The sequence below is a fragment of the Pangasianodon hypophthalmus genome, chromosome 8 (assembly GCF_027358585.1).
Source record: "Pangasianodon hypophthalmus isolate fPanHyp1 chromosome 8, fPanHyp1.pri, whole genome shotgun sequence".
Taxonomy (NCBI): Eukaryota; Metazoa; Chordata; class Actinopteri; order Siluriformes; family Pangasiidae; genus Pangasianodon; species Pangasianodon hypophthalmus.
Window position 1 is genome coordinate 10,894,969 of NC_069717.1, and position 27,435 is coordinate 10,922,403.

Below are 27,435 nucleotides of genomic sequence, written 5' to 3' on the forward strand. Positions count from 1 at the left end.
CATGTGTAAGTGGAGATTTCTTTGACATTCTTCTTCTCCGTCACTGTTCCAGCAGCCTTGAGCACCACAACACACACTGTCAGGTCCTGGCTCTGATTTATGGATCGGCACTATTCTGAGCGCCACCGACCCCCAGGTGCTGCTGGAAGATAACATCCGGCATGGACCAACGCCCATCACGGGAGGCATCATTTCTGCTTTCCCTGCTCACTCTCACACCCTGAGGGTGAGCATGACTGGGTGCAGTTGTGTGTGTGTGTGTGTGTGTGTGTGTGTGTGTGTGTGTGTATTCGTAGTGCATCAGTACATCATATGCCAGCACATTAAGGAGCAAACTTCTGCAAGAATGCCAGCACTATATACCAAGCCAGCCAAAGTAAATTAAACCGCAGCAATAAATTCACTTGAAGGGTGAAACTTCCAGCTGAAAAAAACTTCAGCATTATGACTTGCACAGCTGATACATACTGATCACATATGCTGTCCATGAAGGGCTTCCTCAATTTCACTTACTCATTTTCAATAACTGCTTTATCCTAGTGGAACCGGAGTCTATCATGGTAACACTGGGCACAAGGCAGGACAACTCACCCTGGATGAAATGTGTCATCACAAAGCACCATTCACACACACGTTCATGCCCTCTTTCACACCTGTGGGCAATTTAGCATACCCAATCCACCTACCTGCATGTTTATAAATAGAGCGAGGAAACCGGAGAACCCAAAGGAAGCCCACATGGACATGGGGAGAACATGTACAGAAAATCCACACAGACAGTAACCTGAGCTCAGGATCAAACTGGGGACCCTGGAGCTGTGAGGCTACACTGCACAGATGTTTTAAAATTTAAATGAAGAATTTCAAAAAAGGCAGATCAACAAAAAGAACCAATCAATAAAATCAAAAGCCAGCATGTCATTTCCAACATTCAGGTTTGGCTGGCTGATTATACTGAGCTCCACTTTTTAGGTAATTGATAAACTATATAAAAATGTATTGTTTACATAGTTTATCAATCTTATATAAACAGTTAGTAATGCTATTCTCTATGCACATTACTATCTGTTTATACAAGAAAGCACCACAAAACAAAGATGAGATGGTCCACCAATGGTATAAAGAAACAGATTGCACATGTATGTATATGTAGTGTTTCAAATTGTACAATGCAGTCTAGAATTAATAATCAGACACGTAAATACTCTAATTCAAATCCAGAAGTGGCATGATTGTTAAAATAGCCTTAGTTAATTTGTGTGTTGGTTGATTTCTTTCTCGACATCGGCCAAGTTGTCAACAGCGGCCATTAAAAACAACCATATTGGCTTTACTTAACCACATTAGCCATGAACACAGATTGACAGCATTTTTCTGCGCTGCCCCCACATCAAATAATACACAGCAAATGGCATTCAATACAGCCTCATACCCATGAAATTGGGAGATACAAAAACAATTTTGAAGTAATAAGTGGGAGCCGCTGAATGGAATGGAAATGCAAATGCAGCCACGTTCTTGAGTACATGTCTCAGACCGAGACAGCAAGCGCTTGGCTTTATCCATAATATCCACAATCAGTGCATTATGAGTGTCATGCAAAGGCACAACATGTTTGCATTTTGTAATTTGTGCCTTTTCATAACTTCAATAAGGGGCAAGAGCAGGCATAGCTAATGGGGAGCGAGGGCACCAAACACTCAGAAGGTGCAAGCATAACAGACAATGAGATAATCTAAATAAACACATCTTTTATGACAAATGAACAGACCCTGTCTAACACTGGGCTGTGGTAGGCATTTTCCAATAAGATTCTAGTCATATCCAATCATAAAATGACAAAATAAGAAGCATGGGTAATTTAACGGCAAAATAATAAAGTTGTCTGCATTTTATTATAAAGGACCATTTATTATGGAACCATATTTTCAGTGTACAACAGCATGCTATGGCTTTGCTTTTTCTAAAACTGTTTGTGAAAACACATAACTATGAAGGCAACTAAGCTTCTATTGGAAATTTAAACTAAAACCACCTGTGGATTAACTCGTCTTTGCTTGGTTTAGTTCCATGCAGCTTTGTGAACTGCTTAAGAATTGGCTCAGAATCTGTGGACAGCAAATAACAGTTCACTCCAACAGCTGTGCATCTCTCCACCATGCCCCAGCCAACTCTGCCACCCCCCATTGTAAATAAACACACGAAAAACATCAAGAGAACAATTTGGAGAGTAATTAGAGCAGATGAACAAACGGCAGCAAGCAAGGGAGGGGGCCGTGTAGCTGATTAAACCAAGCACCCATACAGAAACAAAAGCAGTATCAAAGCATTGGCCTGTGCTTTTCAGCATCTCCTCACCACTTAATAAAACACCACACATACTCCCAGCATAATAAATCTGACCCTGATGGTGGTACAGTGTATAGAGCCTGACTTGTCATATGGAGCAAACAACAGGTTACAGCAGAGATGGAAAGTGATGGACAACAAAGTCCTCCTGAATAGACCTATTATCTACCAAATACCTGAATTGTATTTATCCAGAAACTTAAAGTGTAAGCCGACATGAAAACACTATTTGATTATAGTAGCAGTTATTTCATTTGCATCACAATAGATTGCTGTGTCTTCATCCAGTAATTCTTTCATTATTTATTATTTATTACTCGGCAAAAGCCTCATGCTCAGACCCACAGCTGAGCAAGAACGTGACACACACAGTGCTCAGTCTTTATGATTCATTAAAAGTGCCTCCCTGTCCTCTCTTTCACTCTATCCACCAGTGGGACACAAGGCCACATCATGGTCCCAGAAACTGAGGTTAGATATTTAAATTTAAGTATATAGATGTGGTAAATGTGAGAGAGGTAGGGATTTCGACAGAGGAAGTAAGCAGGAGTATTTCTGGGAAGAAGTGAATCTAGCACTTTCTTTTTTAATAGCTGGCATTCGGGTATTATAAGGTTGATGGTAAAAAAAAAGAGCTTGATAAGACTTTTGCAATTTGATGATAAAGACCTGATATGAGAAATGACAGCAGGCGGTCCTCCCAGAGCAAGCTAACCAGCATTAGCAGGCTGTTGTGGCTAACCAGAGAACCCTTGAACAGCCACTTGTATGAAAGCTGGCAACTGACTCTGATAGAGCAAAAAAAAAAAAAAAACATCTACTGCAACTTATTGCTAAGGATGTAGTCAAACCAAGGCTTTCATTTTCGCCTAGGTACAATATCCCATACCGGCATTTCTTCACAGACAGCCACACCATTGCTGTACAGTGACACAACAGCTCGAGTAATGGCAATTATGATATAATCTGAAGCTTTGATACTGGTAGGTAAGTGTGTAAATGCCACCACAGGTGTGTGTCCACAGCAGGTGTATATAGCTCTCTGCATGGCATCCAGATGCACCTGTCATATATATGAACATGAGTCACTTTGGCCATTTCTTTAGATATTTGTTTAAAAAAATAAGTTTGTGCAGTTCCTATAACAGGCTGGCAAGATCATCCTACATTAGCCACATTAGCCACTTTTACAGCTGCCCTGTAAATGGGCCTGCCATATCATATGGCTGCAATCTGCTCTGTCTCAACAGAGCACTCAGCTTGTGCAGCTACATTAGCATTGGTTAGGGAAAAATCAAAAACAAAACCTGGAAGTCAGCTGCTTTTATTCTGACTAAATAATGCAGAATTATTGATTTAATTAGGGATATATAAAATATAATATACAGTCATGAGAAAAAGTAATTACTTTTGAAGTCATCTGAATTTTGCATGAGTAAGTCATCATGACCAACAGTACACACAATATATTGCATTTACATATTACCAGTGTCATATTAATTGAATTATTATGACTATGACGATTAAATTCATGCAGAAATCCATGAATTGTTCACATTTCAATCCTTAATTTTGACTTGTACTTGAACATGTATTACAGTCTTACAGGATACATAGAAAACAATATGCCTAACCCCTGTTTTGTTTCACTGATGGTATAGTAGTTCTTAGTAAATGCAGTAGCAGATTTTGTAAAGAAAAGAGATCTGGATGAGAGCACCTTCAACTAAATTACAGGTAAAGTCCCCAAACTCCCTCACCAGAGCCCGAGCTTCAGATGTGGCACAGCTGTTCTTTTGCTTTCACTGGCTGTGGAAATCCCCTTGTAACAGGAGGCTACAAGGAGACAGCGAAGAGAGACACTAAAAGCCAAGCACATACAGACACAAGCAGAGGGAAAACACCAGCTGCCAGAAGGCACACAGTACAAGTAAGGGAGGAGAAAGTAACAGGAGCAAAAAATTAGGTAATTTGTTTTATTCATTTTGTTCCATTAATTTTCTTCAGGTATTTGCTAATAAACACAGCTCTGTGTGTGTGTTTTGTGTGTGTGTGTGTGTGTGTGTGTGTGTGTGTGCGTGTGTGTGTATATATATATATACCTAGCATCATAAGCCACCTCAGAGGCACACACGCCCTCCTACTGATCTCACTGATCTCCGTTACACACTAGAGAACTGCAAGCTCTGGCAGCCCCACCCTGATTGTGGCTGTGTCCGTTCTGAAGTCCACCGGCGGGCTTAAATGTCAGTACACGCAGTGTGTGTGTGTGTGTGTGTGTAGGCACTCACACTGGCCATGCTGATAAAAGGCCATTATGCAGCTTTGGAGAGGCGGTCTCAGAGGCTGGGCTGTGCCAAAGAGCTGATATTACACAGCACAATCTCTAGCAGCCTTCCCAGAACATAGCGGCAAGAGCAAACTAGACACGCCCATTCCTGGAACCATCTCTCTCACTTATACACATAGTCGCTCACACACACACACACACACACACACACACACACACACATTAACACACCCTAATACTCTGTCTCTTGCTCTCGCCAACCCACCTACACACACAGACACATACAGGCTCTCACAAACTCTAGCCGACACCAGAAGAAAAATCAATATGCATCTCATCCATTACAGCAATCACGGACAGGCCAGGGAATTTTCTCTCATCTCCTCCCATTTTACAGCTACAAAACACCCATTCCTTATACGACACGCTCACATCAGCTAAAAGCAAGCTTTGACTTCTGATTCAGAAACAGAGAATGGCTAAAAGGAACTTTAAAGTCTTCCATTAGAAATATCATCAAAGCCTAAATCAATTTCTGCCTAAAAGAAAACTGTCTGCGTGTGTGATCTGAGTGAGTGGATATATACCTGTTGCTATGCTATCATCACTGATATTTTATATAGCACCACGTACATAGCCCATACATAAAATGCTTACAGAAATCACTATATTGCTTTCCTCTGAAATAGAATTACTGTTTTAGAAGGTATACATAACCCCTAATGTGCCCAACTTTACATTTATCCTCCATCATTCGAGTATAGGTATTACAGCTGCTCGAGCAGCTGAGCCTGCAGAGCCCCCAAATGAAGACCAAGAACTAAAGGCAGACATTTTATAGCCTCAAATAGAGCTCCCCACTGATATATGTGTAACACCTCTCTCTTTCACACACACGCACACACACACACACTGGATTGCACAGCAGAGCTTGAAAGAGTACAGAACATTATAGCATTTATGGTATGTGTGCACTACACTGAAACAAATGTAGCACTAGGAATGTAACTGAATACAAACACATTATTCAGAATGAACAGATAATGTGACCTAAACAAATACAAATATTGATATGAATAGGTGGTGCATTATTTGTTTTATTCTCTTGGAGTTTACTGGCATAAATTTGGTTGAGATTAAAGGTGTGCATCAAGACTGATATCTTTCAGGACGCAGCAAAAACATTCCTTTTTACATTCCTGCAAGAGAGCAGTTACACGAAGCTCGCATGACAAAGAAAGAGCACTTTCATTACTGTGAATGTGCATCACTGAGCAATGCATTTACAAGGTTCATTTATTCATCCTTAGTAACTGCCTGGTCAGGGTCACGGTGGTTTAAATCATGTTACAAGTTTGTTTATATTTTGGAAAATAGCCAAATAAATTTTTTAGAAAATATTACAGGCAGGTACGAACAGAATAACTGAGTGAGCGGCATTACAAACAGTCCACACCAATTATGATCTCGAATGATGTAGCTGAGGTTGAGGAAACGCGAGAGCCAGAATTCACAGACAATGGTGACAGAGCTGGCATTTCTACCTGACGGTTTAGGCCACGCCCACTTCAGGTTTAAAGCCGAATACAGCAACAGATTCGAATAGTTGGAGCACTAAACACATGCAGATGCCAATACAGGCATTGCGTTACATGGCTACTTGGCACTATGTCAGTATTTGTCATTGAAATGGGTATTACAACTGAAACACAAAACAAAACTATGTACAAATTAATTTTGTGTGAGTCGGAAAATGAGTTAAAAGTTATCCATTAGCTGTGGTATCTTCTGCCAGCACTGAGCCTACTTTATTATGAATTAAACATAACGCTCAGCTGATTAGCCTACAACATGACATGTCACTCGTGGCTATGCATCTAAATGAGCATAACAGGCCCTGTTCTTTGTGTGGCAGAGATGGCATTCACTTTTCCACTGCTGATCAGAACGATCTGTTAGCTCAGTAGTTAGCACTCACTTCCATGAGCAGCAGTTGGAAAAGATCCAGTAGCTTTGTGTGTCTCATAGGAAGTGTTAGCCTTCACCCTACCACACTGCTAACTGTTATGCAATACGGGGGAATCGCATGATGTGGCAAAACAGCACACAATTTGAGAAACATGTCTGTATTTTCCATGGAGGTAAACCCTTTAATTTACAGGCAAGAAACAAATTAGAAGAAATCGGGAGACTATGAAGGCCATAGCATATGATTATTTTCATTAGCCTTCATGCACAGTGGATGTGGACATCCCATCAGGATGGAAATGTTTCATCATGGGATAAAGGTGATCAGTCAGAATAACTTTGTATTGATTTGCAGTGATGCTTCTCTCTTACATAACAGAGCCACTGGCTTTTCCTTTAATCTGTCCCTTCTGTATGTACTTTTAACAAAAAAAAAATATGACTGTCATTCATTTAATGCAAACATCAGCATTATCCCTGAGGGAGGAACCCTTATGCTCCTGCTCATAAAATGTAAATCCTTATTCTCCTCTACTGAGTCTGCGCCGTCATTTTTTCTTATAGCACAGCGGCAGTAAAACACATGGATCATTTCATTACAGTTTCAAATGCACCTCTGAACAGTTGCAGAGCAATTAACCCACATGTCCTAACCCCGTATTTTTTAAAAATGTGCAGATGTTCTGAGGTAACAGTTTTTTTTTTTTTTTTATGGGGGGGGGGATTGTAGCATCCATCTATCATAAAAACGTTATGCTGCAGCCAATTTCCACAAAGCTGCTAAGCTGATTGAAGCAGACCAAATCTGTTTCACCAGCTTACATCCCTTCAAAATGGTCATCTCAGTTCCAATATCACGGGCTTTTACTGTTTCCTATTCCCCTGTTCTTGGCGCAGAGTTGGGAGTTGGCAAGCTTAGGAGGATAAAACACTCGGACTCCCCTGCACCGGTCCTGATATCTCTATAGTGCAGAGTTTTTCACGTACACTCATGCACACATACACACATACAGACATCTATTAACTTACTCATTTTATTATTTATCCAATGTGTTTTTATTTTCCTGTCACAATATCACAAAATTAACCAGAAATACACATGTGCCTTAAGGATCACTAATACATGTCTACATACACATTTATAGACATCCCTAACCATACAATCACTACCCTGCAACTCAGTTTACTTTCCGAAGTAGATTAAATTCACACTAGTCCTCATTTTAAACGGAAATTGGAATGATAGAAGAGAGATTACACAGAGGAACGGTACAGGAGGGAGGGGAATGTGGTGGGCATCAACAAAGCTGCTCCAAAACTAATGGTGTAAATGTTTCCTTTTTGCCACCTGTAGTCTATGTAGTGTGTGTGTGTGTGTGTGTGTGTGTGTGTGTTTGTGTGTTTTCTCTCCCCTTGCTGTTCTTTCCTTTTTTTGCCACAGCAGCAAATATCCTGTTGGCGCAGGATGCAGAAGCGTATCTGGCCTTAAAATCGATCAGGCTCCTAGCAAAGACCTCCCATTCATCTCTTGCCCATAAAATTTGATTAGCGCTGACTACAGCACTGCAGAGAGATGGGCCGATATAGAGCCAGGCTACAGGAGACGGCTACAGCATCTCACATTTTCATCTACTCCCTCTTTCTGTCACTTTCTCTCCTTTGCGCTATACCTTTATCCTTCTTACGACATGTTCTTTCTTCACGATACCAACAATCAGGATTTTCAGATGCCTTCGAGTAGAGAGAGACCCATCCAACAGCTCTCCTGTTGATCCCATTCTGAGTGTGTTTGACTCTTAGCATTAATCAGGAATGGCAGAGCTGATGAGGCTCCAATCAGTGCTAATAAAAGAAAACACAGTCCAACCAAGCCCAGCCCTGCCCAGCCCTTTCCCTGACGGTCAGCCTCTATCACCACATATCACTGTGGCATGTGACTACTGCTCCCCACCAATCGCAGCTCTCTGAGCTCGGCAGTGGATATCGCCTGTCCACACACTGACAAAGAAACGAAAAGGAGGAGAAAATAGAGTGTGACAATCCTCGAGCTCAACATCAAGGTTAAGTTTACCAACCTGATTGCTAAGCTGGACTTTGAACTAGGCAGATGCAAAAAAAGGGGATTGGTACATTTTACTGGTAACTGACACAGAAGAAAGATATGAAGTATATGTGATATCAAAGCAAAAAGAAATATACAATATACACTATAATCACAATAGTCACTATTTACATTGAATGTACTTAAACCACTGAGTCTCAGTTTGTGTGAGTCTCATTGTACAAAATGTGATTTTTCATGTGATTTATGATTCACTGAGATGTTGATTCAAGCACAAGCTCAAGATGATTTCGGCCAGAATATCTTTTGAGAGTTCATGTCAGCATTTGGGCATATAATAAATTTCATTAGGCCACAGACTGTCTGCCTTTGGCACCAAGGGGAAAGAAAGCAGGTCACACTAGTGCAGATGTTGGAGAATCTTCTGTCATATCATCAATATGGTAATGACAAGCAGACATCATCCGTTGTGTCATTTAATCTTACGTGACTTTCAAAACTTTTTAAAAGTGGCACAACATATTTAAATATTCTGTAGAAATTAGTGGAAACATCAGTTTGAGTTGGAAAAAAAATGTCAATAAAGTGGCTTAGCTGCCTAAGTGAAAGTGTCATGTTTTCCATTACATGTGTGAGCAAGGAGAGGATAGTAGGACCCTGGGATTTGAAAATAAAAGAAAAGGTGAGACATGAAAACAAATTTCAGATATAAACATGGACATAGCAAGAGCTATTTATGGTCAACACACATGAAGTCACTGTCATGAGGTGATCACTTGGTATTAGTACTCGGCTAAGAAATGAACGAAAAATGAAAACTCCACTAGTTCTGGAACATAAGAAAGTAGAACCAAAACCCTGTTTGAAAATAGGAAAAATTAAAACTTTCTGTACAGGTCCAGGTTTTTACATCACAACACTATTAACCTCTGATTTATCACTTAAAGTGCATTTCAAGATCAGATATAGATACATTTGCAGACTTTATTCATGACTTATTCCCTAAGCTGGGTTCGGTTTGTACAGGGTGTCTCAAAAGTCCAGCATCAGCTGTTGTAGTGTATATTTTTATATTTTTACACACCATGATGTATCTGAGTAAGGAAGAACAAATCTAAATAATTCTACTCACTGAAAATCAAAGCCAAAGACAACATATTGAGCAAGTTCCCTAAGTAACAGCTTATGTTTGTCATTTTTGAATTTTTCTCCTATGATGCTGGACTTATGAGACACGCAGTAAGTGGGTGAGTCTCTGTTAGGTCTTACCTGTGTCTCCCTGACATGCTCAACAGTAAAGTTAAACCAGACTCTGAAGCGAGGATTGCATGTGTCAGGTCGGATGAAGAGGTCAAACTCAAACTCACTAATGTAGTCTACACGTCCCAAATTACCTATAGAAAGGGACAGAGAGAGAAAGAAAAAGATTTGCATTTTTAAAACATGGAAACAACTGCACCTCAGAAAGATCCTGCAGTTTATCCCACACACAGTTAAAATCACAACTAACATTTATTTATGTCTCCATAATTAGAAATGTATTAATCAGTAGCTTCACCTTGAAGACACACTGTTTATATCGACTTTCAGTAGAAAGAAATAACACACACACACACACACACACAAATACAGAAGCTAGATGGAATGGATGAAGGCTGCAGAGAATCTTGGCGGCCACTCAGGTGACAACTGAGACAGCTTTGGTAGCAGATCGTGAAATAACAAGCCTTCAGCAAGACATGCGTCTCAACATAGCAACCATAAACAAATAAACAAAAACAAACAACAAAAAGGTGTTTTCTCATTTCGGTGAGAGCAATAAAGACCCCAAACACACGTCAAATTTTAAAATTACACTGTTTTTTTTATTAATATACACTTTAATATTTATACATACTGTATATAAGACTAGGACAAGAGAATTCTTCTGCAACAGATACCTAAACTCATATATCCTACAAAAATTAGCTTTAACCAAACAAAGTGTCAAAGGCATTCAGTTATTAGTGAAAGTAAAACATTATATTCACCTCTAATATGATGACACTGAATGGATGAAAACTAAACCTTCTAAATGAGACCTGAAGCCAGTTCAAAGCTACTAAGCTCTTTATTGGATCTGTCCTTACGTCTTACAAAGCATCAACTCATCGGGCTGAAAAGATGGATGAGCAGAGGACAGTTGGTCAGGTGATGGAGGAGGGAGAAGTGATGTCCACATCTTGGGGACTGAATGTGGAACTCACCATGCGGAGCCAGGTAGCTCAGAGCTAATTACCGACAGATGGGGCAACCACCACATACTCAGAGCCGAGACAAGCAGAGCTCACCCCTTCTGTCAGCCAACAACCGAATAGCCACAATACGTCGAACTCCTCACTTACACACACACAAACACACATACACACACATCACAACTTCAAAATCTGAAACTCCTCATAAAACAACACTGACTTGCACACAATCTATCCTTTGTATATATCCATGAAAAAAAGTTCATGAGAATCAGCACACAAAAGTGATGTACATTTATAATTTTAGTCAGAATAGTTTGTTGTCACTATTTATTTAGAGTAATGAATATTGGCACTGGTCGGATCGTGTTCCAGCTGAAGGCAGAAATCTGGGAATATGAGCAGAGCTGACTGTTATAGGCCTGGCTGACAGACATATATAGATTATCAGACAGCTATGACAAAGGTCAATGAATGACCTTTTAAACATAACCAAATGAAATGGATATGCTCCTGTGTAACTCAAATATGACACAAAATTGAATTAAGTCTTGAGCATAATATGCCAGGATCGATAAATTGAAAGCGGCACAGTGATTTGTGTGTGTGTGAGCGTGTGCTGTTTAAAATGAGGTATGCAGATTAATGAAATAGGTTGCAGAGCCTAAAACCTCCAGGGCAAGTTCTCCAGGAGTAAGATGTATTGCTATTCTACACTCCCTTTCATATCTAAACGCGAATGACAGACTGTAACTCTGAGCAGCGAGAACACATCTTCACATTCTGCGTCCGAAGCCGAGTTGAGCGAAACACGTTTCACACCAAAAGGAATATTACACTTGCATGTCATTTTTATACAATTCTGAGTCAAATGGACAGATTGATCATTATCTGAACCAGTCCCCGGAATAGAAACCAAAAGAATGGGCGTGAGGGCAAGAAAGAAAGGAAGAGCAAAATAATGGCAAAAAAGGAAAGATAACAATGGCGCAGGAATGTGAGATGAAAGACAAAGAGGTGTCACAGACAGACAGAGAGAGCGAGAGAGAGAGAGAGTGAGAAAGAGAGAGTCAGAGAAGATGAAGTCCCCTGTAGGAGCAATGAGAGGAAACATGGCCAGCTGTGGATGCAGGATTGAAAAACAGTGGAATGGTGACCACAGCTGTTCCACGCAGATGTGCCCTGTAATTCATCACATGACATTCTGACACATTAACCATTTAAACTGCTTCTGGCATCAAATAATGGCTAACATAAGTCTGTGACCTACAAACTGCAATACAAAATTAGATTGTAAATCGTTCGATTTAAAAATGGCTAAGCAATTTCTTTATGGAAAATTCTTGCAGAACATATTAATCCTGGTTTTAAAGTAAAAAAAAAATCCATCCCATATTAAGCTAAATTTTAAACTAGTGGTTAGTCTGAAAACAAAAAATCTATACTTGAGTTCTGAATCACAAGTTAGGCTTAATTTGGGTTCAATTAATTCAGACCAGCGGTATGGAAATCAGGTCTTTGATCTACACTAAGAGAGAAAATCTGTCTTGGATAACGAGCGAAGTTCAGCAGCATTTTAAATAAAACTAACATTAGAAAGACGTGTGATATCCCGAGGGATTACACAGATTCAGGTAAAGGATCCCTCGCAGCATGATGGAAAAGTGAAACTGTTCTGTTAATGGAGCTACAGTGTATCATATATTTGCTCTCAGCCTGATAAAACCCATTACAGCACAGACATATCAGAGTGGTTTGACGTCTCAGGACCATGGAGAGCACGTGCCACAGTGAGCTGCTGTCCATGGTCTATCAGGGATTCTGCAGATACTTTCAGTCAAACGAGGAATACAGGCCTCAAGGCTACACATCTATGTTCAGCTTGAGAAGAACAGATATGGATACACCATTGATTTCAGATTTAATTTTATGGTGTCTGACTCCAAAGTCAGATTATGATGAGCTGTAATCAACACTGCATCACTCACTTCTTAACCAAAATAAATAGCTCGGGAGAGGTCCAGCCTTCATGCTCTGAAGGAAAAACGTCATATGGTGAGACAGTTCACTGACAGACAGCTCAATGCAAAATAAGAAGAGGAAAAATCAATGGCTGATTTTAACAGTGTGTGTATGTAGATGGGTGTGCATGAAGAAGAAAGGGAGAGAAAGAAAGTGAAAGAGAGAGTAAAAGCAATCATAAGAGAGACAAACTCTATTTGAATCTATAATTCTAGTCCTATCTGCATATTTTCTCAAAGGGGTCTTCACCAATTACAGGCCATATTAATCATCAAGTGTTAGGAGAAATCAGTGGAGTGCTTAAGATTTAACAAATTGGGTTTTTAACAAATAAGAGTAAATGCTCAGCGCAGTAGTGGGCTGCACAAGCTTCCGTGGGAATATACAACATTTTTGTTTTTTGCTCCCTTTTTTTTCCACTTTACAGAATTACTCCGCACAGAGACTCTGGGCTAGAAATACTTTCTCATTTGCAAGAAGTTAGTTCAGCCCTCTATCAACAAGCTGAAATAAAAATTCAATATGAAGAAAAGTGTGGGAGGCTTGAGCATCTGCGATATTATGTGACTGTGTGTTTGTACTCTCATGTGGTTAACCCTATTATGTAAAGGAGGCCAGTAAACACAGTGTGAATTAGCTTTCCTCAGGTACACTAGCAGAGCGGCAGTGTGTTTGTTGTGGGTGGTTTGTAGAAAAGAATGCCAACATTACCCTCATATCCAGCAAATGCTGCTCTTTACTTCCAGCTGTTCTATTCAGATGTTTATATCTCAGACAAAACAAAATGTTACCATCAGCCACAACAAGAGCTGATTGTAGTGCTTACATAAAAATATGAGGGAGCTTCATTAGCATTCATCATATGCTTTAACACAGAGCTGTTTCACTAAAAAGCCTTTGATTTGTGGCTGTGTTGCTGTGCAGGACCATTCATACGTGAACATAGAGAGATGGCTAAACTAATCCCATTACCAAACTACAAGCCAGGCTAGTCACACTGCTCATCCGGCACAAAGGAGAATTTATACAGCTGCAGTCCACCAGTGCCTGAGGCCTAGAGTCAGGCCTAAACACTACCATCCAAAACTGCAGAGAAACACACACACACATGCACACGCACAAACACATACACACTCACACACGCACACACACACAAACCAGATATTACAGGAATTGAATTTTAATTACATTTTAAATACATAGTATTTCACAATACATACTGTACAAGTCTTTATTTTTATAGGATTCTACTGGAAATATTATTAGATACAGTACATACATACACTTTTAACATGTGTAGCAGCCTGGGAAAACCCTTTACATGGTCAAATCGTTCTACTATATATAGTTCTGAAAACTACATGCTTTCCTGTACTTGATGATGTACAGTATTAGCATTTTTAAGTCTGGTAACCCCCAAAATGAAAAATGGGATAATCTCACTCTTCATTCCAATTCTACTAAAAGACACTGCACCTACCTCTACATTTATAACTTAATCTACCTATGAAAAAAAATCATTACTACCAAATTATTAAGAATTACAAGTTTACAATGTGAAATTAATTCTCACTTTGATCATCAGCATCTTAGTTTCTGTCTGATCACCTGATGTAAATGTTACTCACAGCATTTAAACACAAGCTTCATCGTCTCTTCACTCGACTCATCACTCGACTCATCACTGTTCACACTAACATTAGTAGGGAAATAATCTCTGATTAATTCAGTTGATTAAATTTCTTGTTATTAATGTCTTTTTATTAGATCATCTCTACAGAGTGTGTACTTGCTGATTTGAAAACAGCGTAAATATGACAATTTCCATATATTTGTTCAAATATATTTCTAAATTATTAAAGTAGAGACATCTTTAAAGTATGTTTTTGGAAGAAAGACTAAATATTTTGTCATATTTTGTCAGTATTCCCTAATTCAGCCATCCCAGACCACCTACATAACTATATTATTATATGCAAAATAATACTATAGAGTAAAATAATACAGTATATGAGAGGTAACTACAAAGACATGCAAAAACATACAATGTTTTTTTAACAGGGTTAACTCTGTTAAAACAGAGTAAAATGTAATAAAATGTCCTCAAATTTCAAGCACTTTTCAAGCATTCATTTTTCTATCATTACATTCTCAAGAGCTACACAAGAGATTTGTGACCAAAATGCTATTTTCCAGGTTCTCCACTACTAAAAATTCCCTTCATTCACCTTATGCAAACAAAGGAAATTAAATACTTAAAGTGAAAAGATCAAAAGGGAAAGAATGGACATTACAACTTAATAATTTCAATCTACATAATTTAAAAAGTACAATCCATTGAACTGTGTTAAAGGTTTGTCACAATTGAAATATTAACATTCCAATTTCCCATTTCTGACATCTTTACACAGAGCTTAAATGACTATAAAAGCAGAACAAACTCAACATTTTTTAAACATCAGAATTTGGTGTAATTAAAAATGATTTAATCAAGATGACCTAACGTTTCAGCCTCCAGGCCATTATAAATTATTGCATAGTGGTGAGTGAGAGACCATTCCCATCACCTCCTGACCAAAAATGCTACAGTAGCCAAGTCAAACTGTGTTTGAGCCAGTCAGTGTGTATCAGGAACTACTCACCAATAAAGCATTCAGCCACACACATTTCTCAACCCCTCTATGAGCCTACACTCACTGTTAGAAACTCCATTTGAAATTAGAGGGGACATGGGAGCACAGCCACCTCCTAAATGTACTTTTGCAATGTGCTCGCTTTCATTATTGGAAAACACATCAGCTGCTCCCAAGGGTGAGAATTCCTGGACACAGACGACTGATAAAGCTGGAATTGATTCAAACCCCAGGAAAACACTGTCTGCCTCGGAACCTCATATCAAACTCTGCCCTTGCAGTTTTTTCCTCTCCTCCAGAAAGTCTAAAGGCAAAGAGTCACCATGACAACATCAATCTCTCCCTCCCCACTGACCAAGCCATATCTTTATCGTTAAATCTGGATGAGATTACAGCCATGACCTCTAACTTTACGGAACTCAGTAACAGGTGTCAGGACTGGGAGTGCCTCGAGACAAGCATAAATTAAGCTTTAAAATAATACTTCACTGTAGCGTGGGATTAGATAGGCTGCACTATGCACAAATGCCAGCTCTGAGCTCAGAGGGCAACGGCTGCTAATTAATGACATCAATTACAGAATGTCACCAAATCACTAGGCTGTCATTAAAATGGCACTAAATAGTGAAATAATCATGCACATTAGCATTTTTATCAAAAATGAAATGGGAAAGTAAATGAAAGAGAACAAAGTGTTTGGATTTGATGTTCTTGGGGGTCTTGCTATTCAGTCCTTGCCAACAGAAACTATCAGGCAAAACAGAGCAACATGATGCCTGAGGACCCCAGAATGCTCAGCAGCCTACACACTTGGCACCAATGATAAAGAGGCCAATGAATTTGAAAGGGTTCAAATGTTTCCTCTGCTCTTGCACCACAATTTTTTTTTTTCCTTTCAGAAAAAAATGCCCAAAGCAAGTATGTTCATTTCATAACAGTTGCTAGGTCACAGGGAGTCATTCACTGTGAAATTTACTAAATTGTATTATTGATCTCAGCCGTGAAACACACTCTCTGTTCTGGAGTCTCTCAAGACTGTGGGCAGACTGGAAAAGCCGCTTGAAGTGTGTCAACAGCGGCCAGTGTTTCCCACACATAGGTGATACACGGGTGGGGCATCCAAGTATATTGACAACTGTCCAAGTATATTTCGTGCTATTTAAAAAAAATATGTTTTTTAATTCATTCTTAAAAAATAAAAATAAATAATGTGCCTTATGTTCAACAGGTTCCTTGTTAATGCATCAATTGCCCAATGAGTTTTAGTGCTAGACTGTAACTTGCAAAGAATCTGATAAACTGTGCTGGATTATCGGTTTGCTCTTGCACATTCACAGTGTAAATCAGGCACTGATATCGGGTGAGGAGGCCTGGGCCATGTCGGCCTTCCAGTTCATCCCAAAAGGTGTTCAGTGGGGTTGAGGTCAGGGCTCTGTGCAGGTCACTCGAGTTCTTCCACTACAACCTTGGCAAACCATGTCTTAATGGACTTTGCTTTGTGCACAGGGACATTGTCATGCTGGAACAGGTTTGGGCCTCTTAGTTTCAGTGAAGGGAAATTGTAATGCTACAGCATACAAAGACATTCTATACAATTGTGTTCTTCAAGTTGGAGGAAGGGCCACATATGGGTGTGATGGTCAGGTGTCCACAAAAGTTTGGTCAAATTTAGAATTTCTTCTGGATATCTAGATAAATACTATGGTCAGGAGGTTGGTATGACTTCTGCTTGCACCAGTGCAAATACGTTTGCTCTACTCTGTCGACATATGCTAGATTATTACTGCTAAATACAGTCAGTATTTAGTTCTTATTTATCAGTCATATGTATGTCCGGGAATTGTATGGCACACGATATGTTTAATGAATTTTAATTAAGCTGGAACACTGAAAGTTAACAAAGAAATGCATATCAACAAATAAATGTCTTAATGAGTAAAACAAGTAGCATGTGGTAACAGGGATGTCTCCGCCACCACCGAATCTAGTCCTTCTTGTTACTAATTTGTATGCTGGAAATACTTCAAACAGAAAGAAAAACTATTCCAGACATTTGATCTTGTTGTGACCTTGACCCTATCTGGATCAATTCTAAAAATGTAATCAGTTCATTTGCTGGATACAATAAGAATTTCATAGAAATCCTACATTCAACCACTCATTCTTGAAATATGGTGCTAACAGGAATCTCAGACAAACACAAGAACAGACATACGGACACACCGCCTAGTGGCAGAGGTATAAAAATAAAAAAAAGGACTGTAGAGCGTTTCCCAGTACAGGTGAGCTGATGAGGGTGCTAGAAAACACAATATCACTGTAAAATAGTGCTTGTTATTTCTAATATCTGTCTACTACCACCCTCCCTCCTTGCCCCATCTCTCTCAGCAATAAGAATAATTGCTTCTACAAATGTTGTGGAGATAAAAAGAAAAGCAGCTGGAGAGTCCTTGGTGAGCTAGTGGTGAGGAGAAGGTCAACAGTGGCATTGAGAGCAGCTGTTATCAGGCCCAATACCATGCAACAGGGGAGCACACACTCGTGCTTATTTACACCCCGGCTACCTGTGGGGCTACACACGCTGCCCCAAGCTGATTGGCCTGTAATGAGTTTGTGAACACAGGGATGGAGATGGAGGAAATCAGAGAAGCACACATGCTGAAAATCCACTACTATAGGTCATGGACGCAGGAAGGTGGGAAGCCTCCACGGAGGGGAGGAATGAGATGTCAAAGGGAGTGTGAACTGCTCATGCTGTTCACTTTCAGCTCAGTGAGACATGTGTATGTGCACACACACACACTGACAGGTTTCCGGGTGTGGTGTCTGGCACGCAATATGATGAGGACAATGTTGTTTAGGATATAAAACCATATTGAAGCCAGCAGCAATACTGTACTGATATCCCAAGGCTCTACAGAAGCTTATTTTTACAGTTAGGTTTTTTTTTCTTTCTCAGCTCAGTCATATAACTAGCATCAGCTCCACCTGGGCAAAACGAGATGATTGAGCTGTAATAACACCACAGTTAAGTCCTATAGCAAGCTGCCGTCATATCTAGTCTGTGCTGCTGGGTAGTGCTGCAGTTATAAAATTACAGTTGTGTCTTTTGGCTAGTAGTACTCATGTCTGGTTAGCGCTATGATGTGTGATCCGGTAATACCTCAACTAAGGCAGAGGAGTTTAGCTAGGGAAGCGCAAGATGCCTGCAGTATCCTAGCAAGACCTCCTCTGTCTGTCAGGAGCAACAGCGACAGAAATCTCTCATTGTGAAACAGCTTTTCAATCTGGGGAATTACACAAAGTGCTCCCACTGTCAATGCACTGCCAGTTTTATGTGGTTAGGGTGGGGAGGGATGGAAGAGGGAAGGAAAAAGCCTCCACTGAAAGCTATTCAAAAGCTTTGGCAAAGCACCAGTACTCTGTCTCCCTCTCCTTCTGGAAGCACTCTGGCTCACTCTACCTAACATGGTGCAATTACTTAACTGAAATTAACCGATAGAGCAATAAATATATATTACAAAGTTAGAAAGTACAAAAGGAAAGAGGAGGTTAAAAAAAAAACAAATAACACAAAAAGCAGTTAAAATTGCAAGAACAAATCCAAAAAGACCATTAATCCTTAGTAAATACACTTAAATCGAGGAAGTTAGATTTGCAATTTGACGTATTAACTTAGAAATTCTCTGTGTGCTAGAGAAAAATAAAAGCAGTGAGAAGGGCTCTGGCCAAATCTACTCTGGCTCTGCAGGAAGTACCAAAAAAAGCAGAGCGCAATCTAATTCTTCTTCAAAAGACAGATACAAAGTTTCACTCTCATTATAAATACCCACTTAAAATGGCCTTGGATCACAACTAGTCGGCTGTCTTTAGGTTTTCCTGAGGAAGACTAGCTCTTCTCAAACCCTTGAGGAAACAAATCTGTACAGAAAGTAAGGAAGTACATGAACACCTGATGCCATAAAACATGTTTATAAAAATTATATTTTAGAGATCAGTTCTGTACAAATTAAGATGGAATTCTATGTTTATATACAGAAGTTCATCTCACTGAGTACATCTCACTTTCGTGCAACCCTAGATTTAGATATCTAAATCCTAAAGGGTTCCCAAGCTTTTATGTCAGTGGGGAGTGTGATTTAAAATATGGAGTAATAGCAAGCTATATTGAGAACCAAATGAGATCCCCTCTGTACAACATTCTTTATTGCACGTTACCATTTGGTCTGCATTCATACAAAAACAACATAAACCCTTTCCATTTCTTAGGCTGCACAAACTGACAGATACGTAAGGCACATTTCAATTTTGTTTACTCCTGAGCAACTGCCTGTAACCAAACCAAATGCATTTCTATCAAAATCCCTCCTCCATTTCTGCACGTTGGTTTACAAAGATATTCCAAGCATGTAAATGTGAGATAGCAAACATCAGTGCATCTCATCTCAAGGATAACACTTTAAATAAATCAGCAGTATAAACAGAGTAGAGGTGGAAAAACAAGGGCGTGAGAGAGAGAGAGAGAAAAATAAAGAAAAAGGAAAAAACAAAGCACAAAAGCGTTACAAATCCACGCCATTTTCCCAAGCTGGGTGTCCCTGGCTGAGATGAAGAATGACGTGTCTGCTTGGTAAGAGTGTTTACGGCATCAGGAGAGCTGCTCTGGGAAATGGATTACTCAATCACCAAAGCTCAACATGTTCACAGTGCAATGTACCGCAATACAACTGTGTGCAGTCATTTACTTGCTGTGTGTCTCCTCTTTGGACTTGAGAATTCACAAAGCAAGATGGTTGGAAAATAGTACCCAATACAGCCTACCATTAGGCTACAAAAATTATTAGACTTGTTTTAAAGTATAAAATGACTGAAAGGATTGTGGCACTGATTTATAGATGATAGGTGCAAAAGCTAGTTATTTTACACATTCTTTGCAGGAGGGGCGTTGGTTAGCCTTATGTAGCTTGAATGACTAATAACCTGAACACACACACACCAAAACAGACATGAGAAAGGGAGTACAGGAAATTTTAAGATAGGTCCAAACTGATGTTTAGACAGTGCGCTAATATGAATTTTGGAAAACTGAAAATACAGTTAAGACATTCAAAGAATAGGAATGCTGGGAGCATATCTTGGGACACCAGAGTGATCAGAGTGAGTTTCGTGTTTTTTTTCTGTGAGCCAAATTAGGTCAGATATAGTTCCTCTCACTTCCTGATATTCAGCACGGTTTCAATATGTTTGAAGTTCTTTTAACAAGGCTAAATGGCCAGCTTTACCTTGACAAGATTACATTTGCTTTAAAGAAAATGTTGTGCTTTAAGTAAATATTCTACTAATAACTGTCAAACAGAAGGTGTGAAACCCATGTGTGCTGTTCATCCCCTTACAGTCCATTATAAAGGGCTGGTGAGAGTATGTGGAGTGTGCTAATTGAAATATGTGTCACTTTCGCAAGAGGAGCCTTCAGGTACAAATTAGTTTCTAAACTAAGTAGTGTAAGGTCAGAATGTGCTATATTATTTAATATGTGGTTGGCTAAGCAAGCACATATTACAAGTACAGAATAAAATAAATGTATATAATGAACATTTACATTACATACAGTTCTAACTGTTCCTACTTTCTATATTAAGTAAGGCATACATCTTGAACAGAACGTTTACTTAGGCAAGCAACATTCATTTTACATCATTTCTACTAGTACAGTGTTTTTTAAAGTTTCAGTAAATATCATATACCACACAGGATTCACCTGGCCACAATATTAAGTAGGAGAGTGACAGTAGGAATTACATAATGCTTTTTCCCAACAATCCATACAGGACTCTGATGACATTTCCATGCAGGTAAATATTTGTGTAATTAGCAACTGGCCAAATCTGTGAAGTTCAGAAGCACCGCTACTCTGACCAATGGCAGCAGAACGCGATGACAAGAATGTCAGGCCATATTATCACCTGTTTAATTTGCTTGTGTACTTATGAGATAGCCACTCCACCTGCCTTGCTCTGCAGCACACACAAATATACACACAATATACAACCGATTGTTATGCCCTTGTTAAAATAGTAAATTTCAATATCCAAGCCATGGCTAGCCACACGCCAGTGTACAGTCCAACTCATCCACTGAATCATAATGTCAGCTCACGTCTCACAGTAAAGTCACATTTCACTGCCATTTTGAGGCTACAGCTGTAAGAACACAACCTTGACATTTAAGGATTGTGAAATATTTCCTAGAGACACACAGATAATGTACATTTATCATTTAACACATACTTGTATTCATTCAGAAAGAAGAGTCTTCACAAGGGGAAGGAAGGGAGTTTGCACTCTCAAATTGTGCGCATCCGTCTATACTGTACTGTATGCACGACTGCAAACTACACTGATTGCTCTACGGGAATCTATCTTCACTGGGTGAGATTAAGCTAACAATAGAACACCTAGCTATGTAAGCATGATATGTCGAGTCTAAATCAATTTTAAATATAATGCCTATTTCTGTCACCCAAGTGACAAAAGAAATTTACTGTACTTATTAATCAAACGCCCACAGCCAGGATTGTTTCTCATATTATACAGTGAGAAAAAATAAGCATTCTGACCCTTTTGTTTTTGTTATTTAATATACTTCCAGTGCACATATCTACTTCAGGTTTAAATACGTGTTTTGGATTTGTACTTATACATATGAACAAAAAAGTATGTTTTCTTAAGAATAAACAAAGTTTAAAAATAAATAAAGTTTTAAAAATAAACATTTTTGGTTTTTAAAACCAACATTAGTAGTTTGTTGCAAAGCTGTTGTTGGCAGTTACAGCTTGGAAACATCTACGGTAAGAAGTAATTAGGTTTTTGTTACAAGGGTCCCACTGATGGAATTGCAATTTCTAAATCCTTTGTAAATTTTCAATGAAATTCAAGTCAGGAAACTGGCTAGGCCTTCTTGAGTTATTTTGGCTGTTTGGGGTTGTTGCAGAGAACTGTTTGCAGAGAAGCAGCCCATATCATGATGTTCCCACCACATACTTCACTGTGGGTATGGTGTTCTTAGGATTATACGCAAAACCTTTCTCCAAACATGACGATCTGAATTATTTGCCGAATAGTTCCATTTTTGTTATGTCTCAGCAGAGTTCCAAAATAATTCTAATTGGTCTAAATGCTTTTAGACACGTCTGTGTTTTTTTCAGTGTAGTTCATTGCTTCTCTATGTAACTGTTGTTCCTGCTGCTTTCAGGTTGTCCTGCAACTCTTTCCAAGTGACTGCTAGCTTCTCTGTTATCTTCCATATTATTAGTCTTCGAGTGTGTTGCCTTTTTTTTTTTACTATAGTGTCCTAATACTTTCTCCCCTATCAGTTTCGTTTTTCAATCATATCTTTGTTCATTGTTATGAATTTCGTTCCCCTATCAATTTCATTTTTCTATCATATCTTTGTTAATTCTTGTGAATGGATACTTTTTGTTCATATTTAGAAGTACAAAGTCAAAAAAACATTATCTTTAAATTTGAAGTGGATATATAAACTGGAAGTATATTAAATAACAAAAACAAAAATGTCCGAATACTTATTTCCCCTCACTGTACTTTCTTAGGGTTCTTCATGGCTTCATTGAATAATAAAGTGTTCTTAGCTTCCAAAATGCTTAGCATTCAAAATGTTCTTAGCTTCTACAGGAAACCCTTTCTCAAAGGGAAACACTTTGTTGTAGGGTTCTACACTCTACCTTTAAGACTTTACCCAGAGGGACAACTGAAGAACCCTTAAGGGTTCTAAATTTTCTAAGAGTGTAGATACAGAACTGTCAATCATCTATAAACAGAAATATTTACCAGTTTTTCTTTATTACAGTTGCTCCATTTTCATTAAAATATTGAACACCTGAAGAAGGCTTCAAGGAGCCCATCTAGAAATATTCAGTTTGGCCACACCAATATTCTGGCAGAAGAAGCACCAGGGTGCTCCTTAAGAGTCGTGTTTTGCATTAACAACAGTGTCTGTCCTTGCAATACATGCAAAGCAGTAAATTTAAAAAATGTCTTTTTTTCTCTTTTTTCCACACAGCACTGGTCATGTCTTTATCATATGTTTTAGTTGAAGATGAAAACATTTATAGTGGCACTTCATCTCTTCTGAGCCAGAATGATGCCTGCTGCCACTTGTGCTAAGCAGGGAGCTTGATTGTTAGAATGTTCCCCACTTCTTTAATCAATGGGGAGCCGACTGTCTTGATTCTGGGGAGCTCTAAAGTGTATAAAACTGACTCTGAAAGCATGGCTGTTCTATTCCCTACTGAATCTCTCTCTCCCAGACACTACTGGGTACTGCTACTAAGGTTTGAGAGAAGATAAGGGCCACAGAAAGACACAAAAATAACTGCCGGTTAGAAAAAGAACAATAAAGTTGCATCAGCAGCAAAGTATTCATGCTCATTATCAACCTCTCAGAGAAGGCCTACTGTCCAGCTCTGACTCCATAATTCTTACGTTCATCAAACTTATCAACAGCATTACAGAACATACTATCATCGCATTGAATAAAAAAATCACGAATGTATTATTACAGTTGCTTTTAACTGTTGTGCAATTTGTTTTAAAATGTGTGGATTTGTTTTTACAAGTACAGATTTATGAAGTGTTTCAATTCTACAATACACACACATGCATACTGAATTTTACTCATTGACCCACTGATAAAACACAAATGTGTGTAGCAGCTTTCAGTGTTTACTCTTGTGAGTAACACCTACACTAATGTAATAAAAGCTCCAGACACGACTGGGGAAACAAAACAAATAGTTCACTTATAAAAACCTTCACTATTTACAGCACAAACAGTATGTCTACATGAAAAGGATGATGTGATTTCTTATATCAGATCACATTATGAGTCTAATATGCTTTAATGTGCTATCTACTGTCACTAGGATACTAATTTCACTAATTTAATATCTATAGTCAACAAAAATAAAGCATCACTGCTCAAGAAATATTGCAGTTAAGTGGGTTACAATGCAATGCTGTATATTGCTCTATTTTTGGGGTAGAATACAACAGACGACTGAAGCTGATTGCATCAGCGCTGCTTCTGTTGTTTCTTTGAACCATATAGCACTATGTGTCTGTCCAATTATCTCAGTCGGTCCAATTATCTCAGTCAGTCCAATTATCTCATAGATAAACAATTAGTTATTGTCACTGGAACAGGAACTAATCCTTAGATTATTTCTCAATTATTAGAAAAATAGCCAACAGATTATTGTTGCAGCCCTACAGTTAAGTACAACTGCTAAGTTATAATAACAAAACTATAAAAACTTAAACAAATATGCACTTACTTGCACAGGCCTATACAGTAAACATTATAAATAATACAATATACATAATCAAAAAACTACATTTCACTCTGAAGACACTAATTAGAGCCCCTAAAGCTCATTTGCATTCAAGGCCCTGTAGAAATTCCCACAATGCTTCTAATTCCATCATATACACTATGAGCCATCACAAGCACTTTAATGATGCCTTGAGGAAATATTCATTATGTTTTTCTACTATCAACCTGTGCATAATGGGGGTCATTTTCTTAAGTCCTATAAAAACAGAGCAAGAGAATAAGAGAGAAAGAGAGAAAGAGAATGAGAGCGAAAGAGTTCTTTTCTTCAAGTGACACAAAAACCTGGAGGCTCAACTGTCTCAGAAAAGATATACTACTGCCCTAATCTGCATACAGCTGACGAGAATGTGAGTTATATCTCATCTAAATGTAAATTAGGTGTTTTATACCTTCAGTAAACACTTTATATTACCATGCACTGTTTTAATAAACCAATTAGAATTTATTACCTGGATACTGAAGATATGAGCTATTTCTCTGAATTCACATTTTTTAATGCAAAACCTTGAGAGTTATCCTAGAAAAAAAAGGGAAAAAAGTAAAAACAGCTGTACTGGCAGCAGGATGCAAGATGAATGATAGCTTCAAGTCAAATAAATACATCTGCTTAAATTCCTGCGCCTCACTCAACAATAAATTAAGCCTGAAGTAAAGTGTGTATTACTTGTGTCGCACCTTTAAAATATAACACAAGAAATGATCTTTAATACATGAGATATTTTAATTTTCCATATTGCAGGTTTGTAAGCATTGAATTGAGACTGAATTCACAACGGTATGTCAAAAACTGGCACGACTATTACACTTGCAACTATAGCCAAAAAGTGTTTGGCTGTATATTTTCTGGATGCATCTCAATTCTTCTAGTGTCTATTCTTTGCCTTATAACCTAAAAAATACATTTCATGCATTATTGTGGCCTTTTATTTAACTTAAGTTTTTTTTTCTAAAACTCTTAATGTAATTTCTTTTTTTAAAAAAAAAGAAAGGATACAAATCATGCCAATAAAAAGTTAAATTCAGCCAACAATGTAAAGTAAGCTCACAAGTTAGTTAGAAATGTTTTGCCTGCTAGCATTCTCTGTGTAAAGATGAGTAATTAACTGTCATATCTAGGGCTTTCATATTTCCATAATGTTCCTCTGTGTTCTGTCCTTTCAGTGACATTGGAGCTCAGAGCTCAATAACGTTTAACACTAACAGCAGCATTTTGTACTACAGACACGTCACTTCTCCTTTGTCAGCGTGTAAGCAGTTAACATTGTTTAGCTGCCGTGTTGCTTTGCTGAAACAGCAACAGGACATTAATTTGACATTAGCACAGTAATATCAATTCCTCTCTCTTTTCCAACTTGGGTAATGCATTTACTGGAAGGAGATTAATATCAATTCCATAAATCATTCAGGAGAATTTCCCTAGCCAGAGAAGTGCGGGTAATATCATATATGTTAGCTGATCTCTGCCTGGCCGCTCAATGCTCATTAATCAATGTCGCTGGTCCTCAGAGCCATTCCTTAGGGAAAACAGAGAAACATATAAATTCCCCTGATTATTTATTTATATTGACTCAGGCTCTGTAAATTTATGTTGATCATATTCCTTGTTCTTTTGCCGATGCCCTTCACTGCCCACAAATAAAAAGTATGATACAAAGCATGGCACAGTGGTGTTTTACAGCAGTGCTGACCTCCAGAATCCAGAAGCACCTAGCCACACTGCACAGTTTACAGCACCACTGTGTCTCTCTCAGGAACACTGTTCGACAGTCATGCATCAAGACAGTCAAGTGTGACTGCAAATTCATATTTCTGTTATACAGGCTAACTATAGCGGCGTATAATATTGTCATGCATTGCTTTTGTCCTTCATCCGATTGAAATTTTTCAATCATGAGTTCAAAAATTGTACACTATCAACTTTTCTCAGAAAAAAAAAAGTTACAAGCAGATAAGACCAAAAAATGCTAGCCTATCTTGAAATTGCATTGATATAGAACATTTCCAAAAGCACAAAAATCCTTTAAAAAGCTCTCCCACAGGGAGGCTAGGGGCAGTGGTGAGCCTCAGCCCTGCGGTGGAGTGAATTGGTTGCCTGTCAAGAATATGAAAGCTGAGTCTCATCTGCTGGAGTCCCTGAACCTAATCTCCCAGCAGAGAATGATATTGTGTCTGTTCCAGAGCCTTACTGATTCACTGTCAATCCAGCCTGGAGCTGCTCTCAGCTGCCCACTTGACCTTGTCACAGAAAAAGCACTTTATTTTCATTATGCCGCCATTCATTCTGCCCTTACAAAAAGAGCCAAACAAAGGCCATTTACTCAAAGCATTCTTCAAAATATTACAGCACTGTTTAATTACAGCTTTCAACATGTGGACAGACAAGGTAAAAGAGCAGGCACTTTTGCAACAGGCTTTACATTTTTTTTACCCCCTTCTTTATGAAAGGAGATAATTAAACTGTAAAAG

At 38.7% G+C, this 27,435-nt stretch overlaps 1 protein-coding gene across 3 annotated transcripts in view; it reads right to left on the reverse strand.

Annotated features, from left to right (window-relative positions):
* Positions 1-27,435, reverse strand: part of agbl4 (AGBL carboxypeptidase 4) — a 294,079-nt gene that overhangs the window by 260,795 nt on the left and 5,849 nt on the right. For 2 of the 3 annotated variants that reach the window (XM_026914463.3, XM_026914698.3), the window contains one exon: positions 9,939-10,063. In XM_026914463.3, coding sequence (XP_026770264.2) covers positions 9,939-10,063 — 125 coding nt within the window. Of the gene's footprint in view, positions 1-9,938; positions 10,064-27,435 lie in introns of those variants that run through there. The other variant, XM_026914614.3, reaches the window with a different exon arrangement.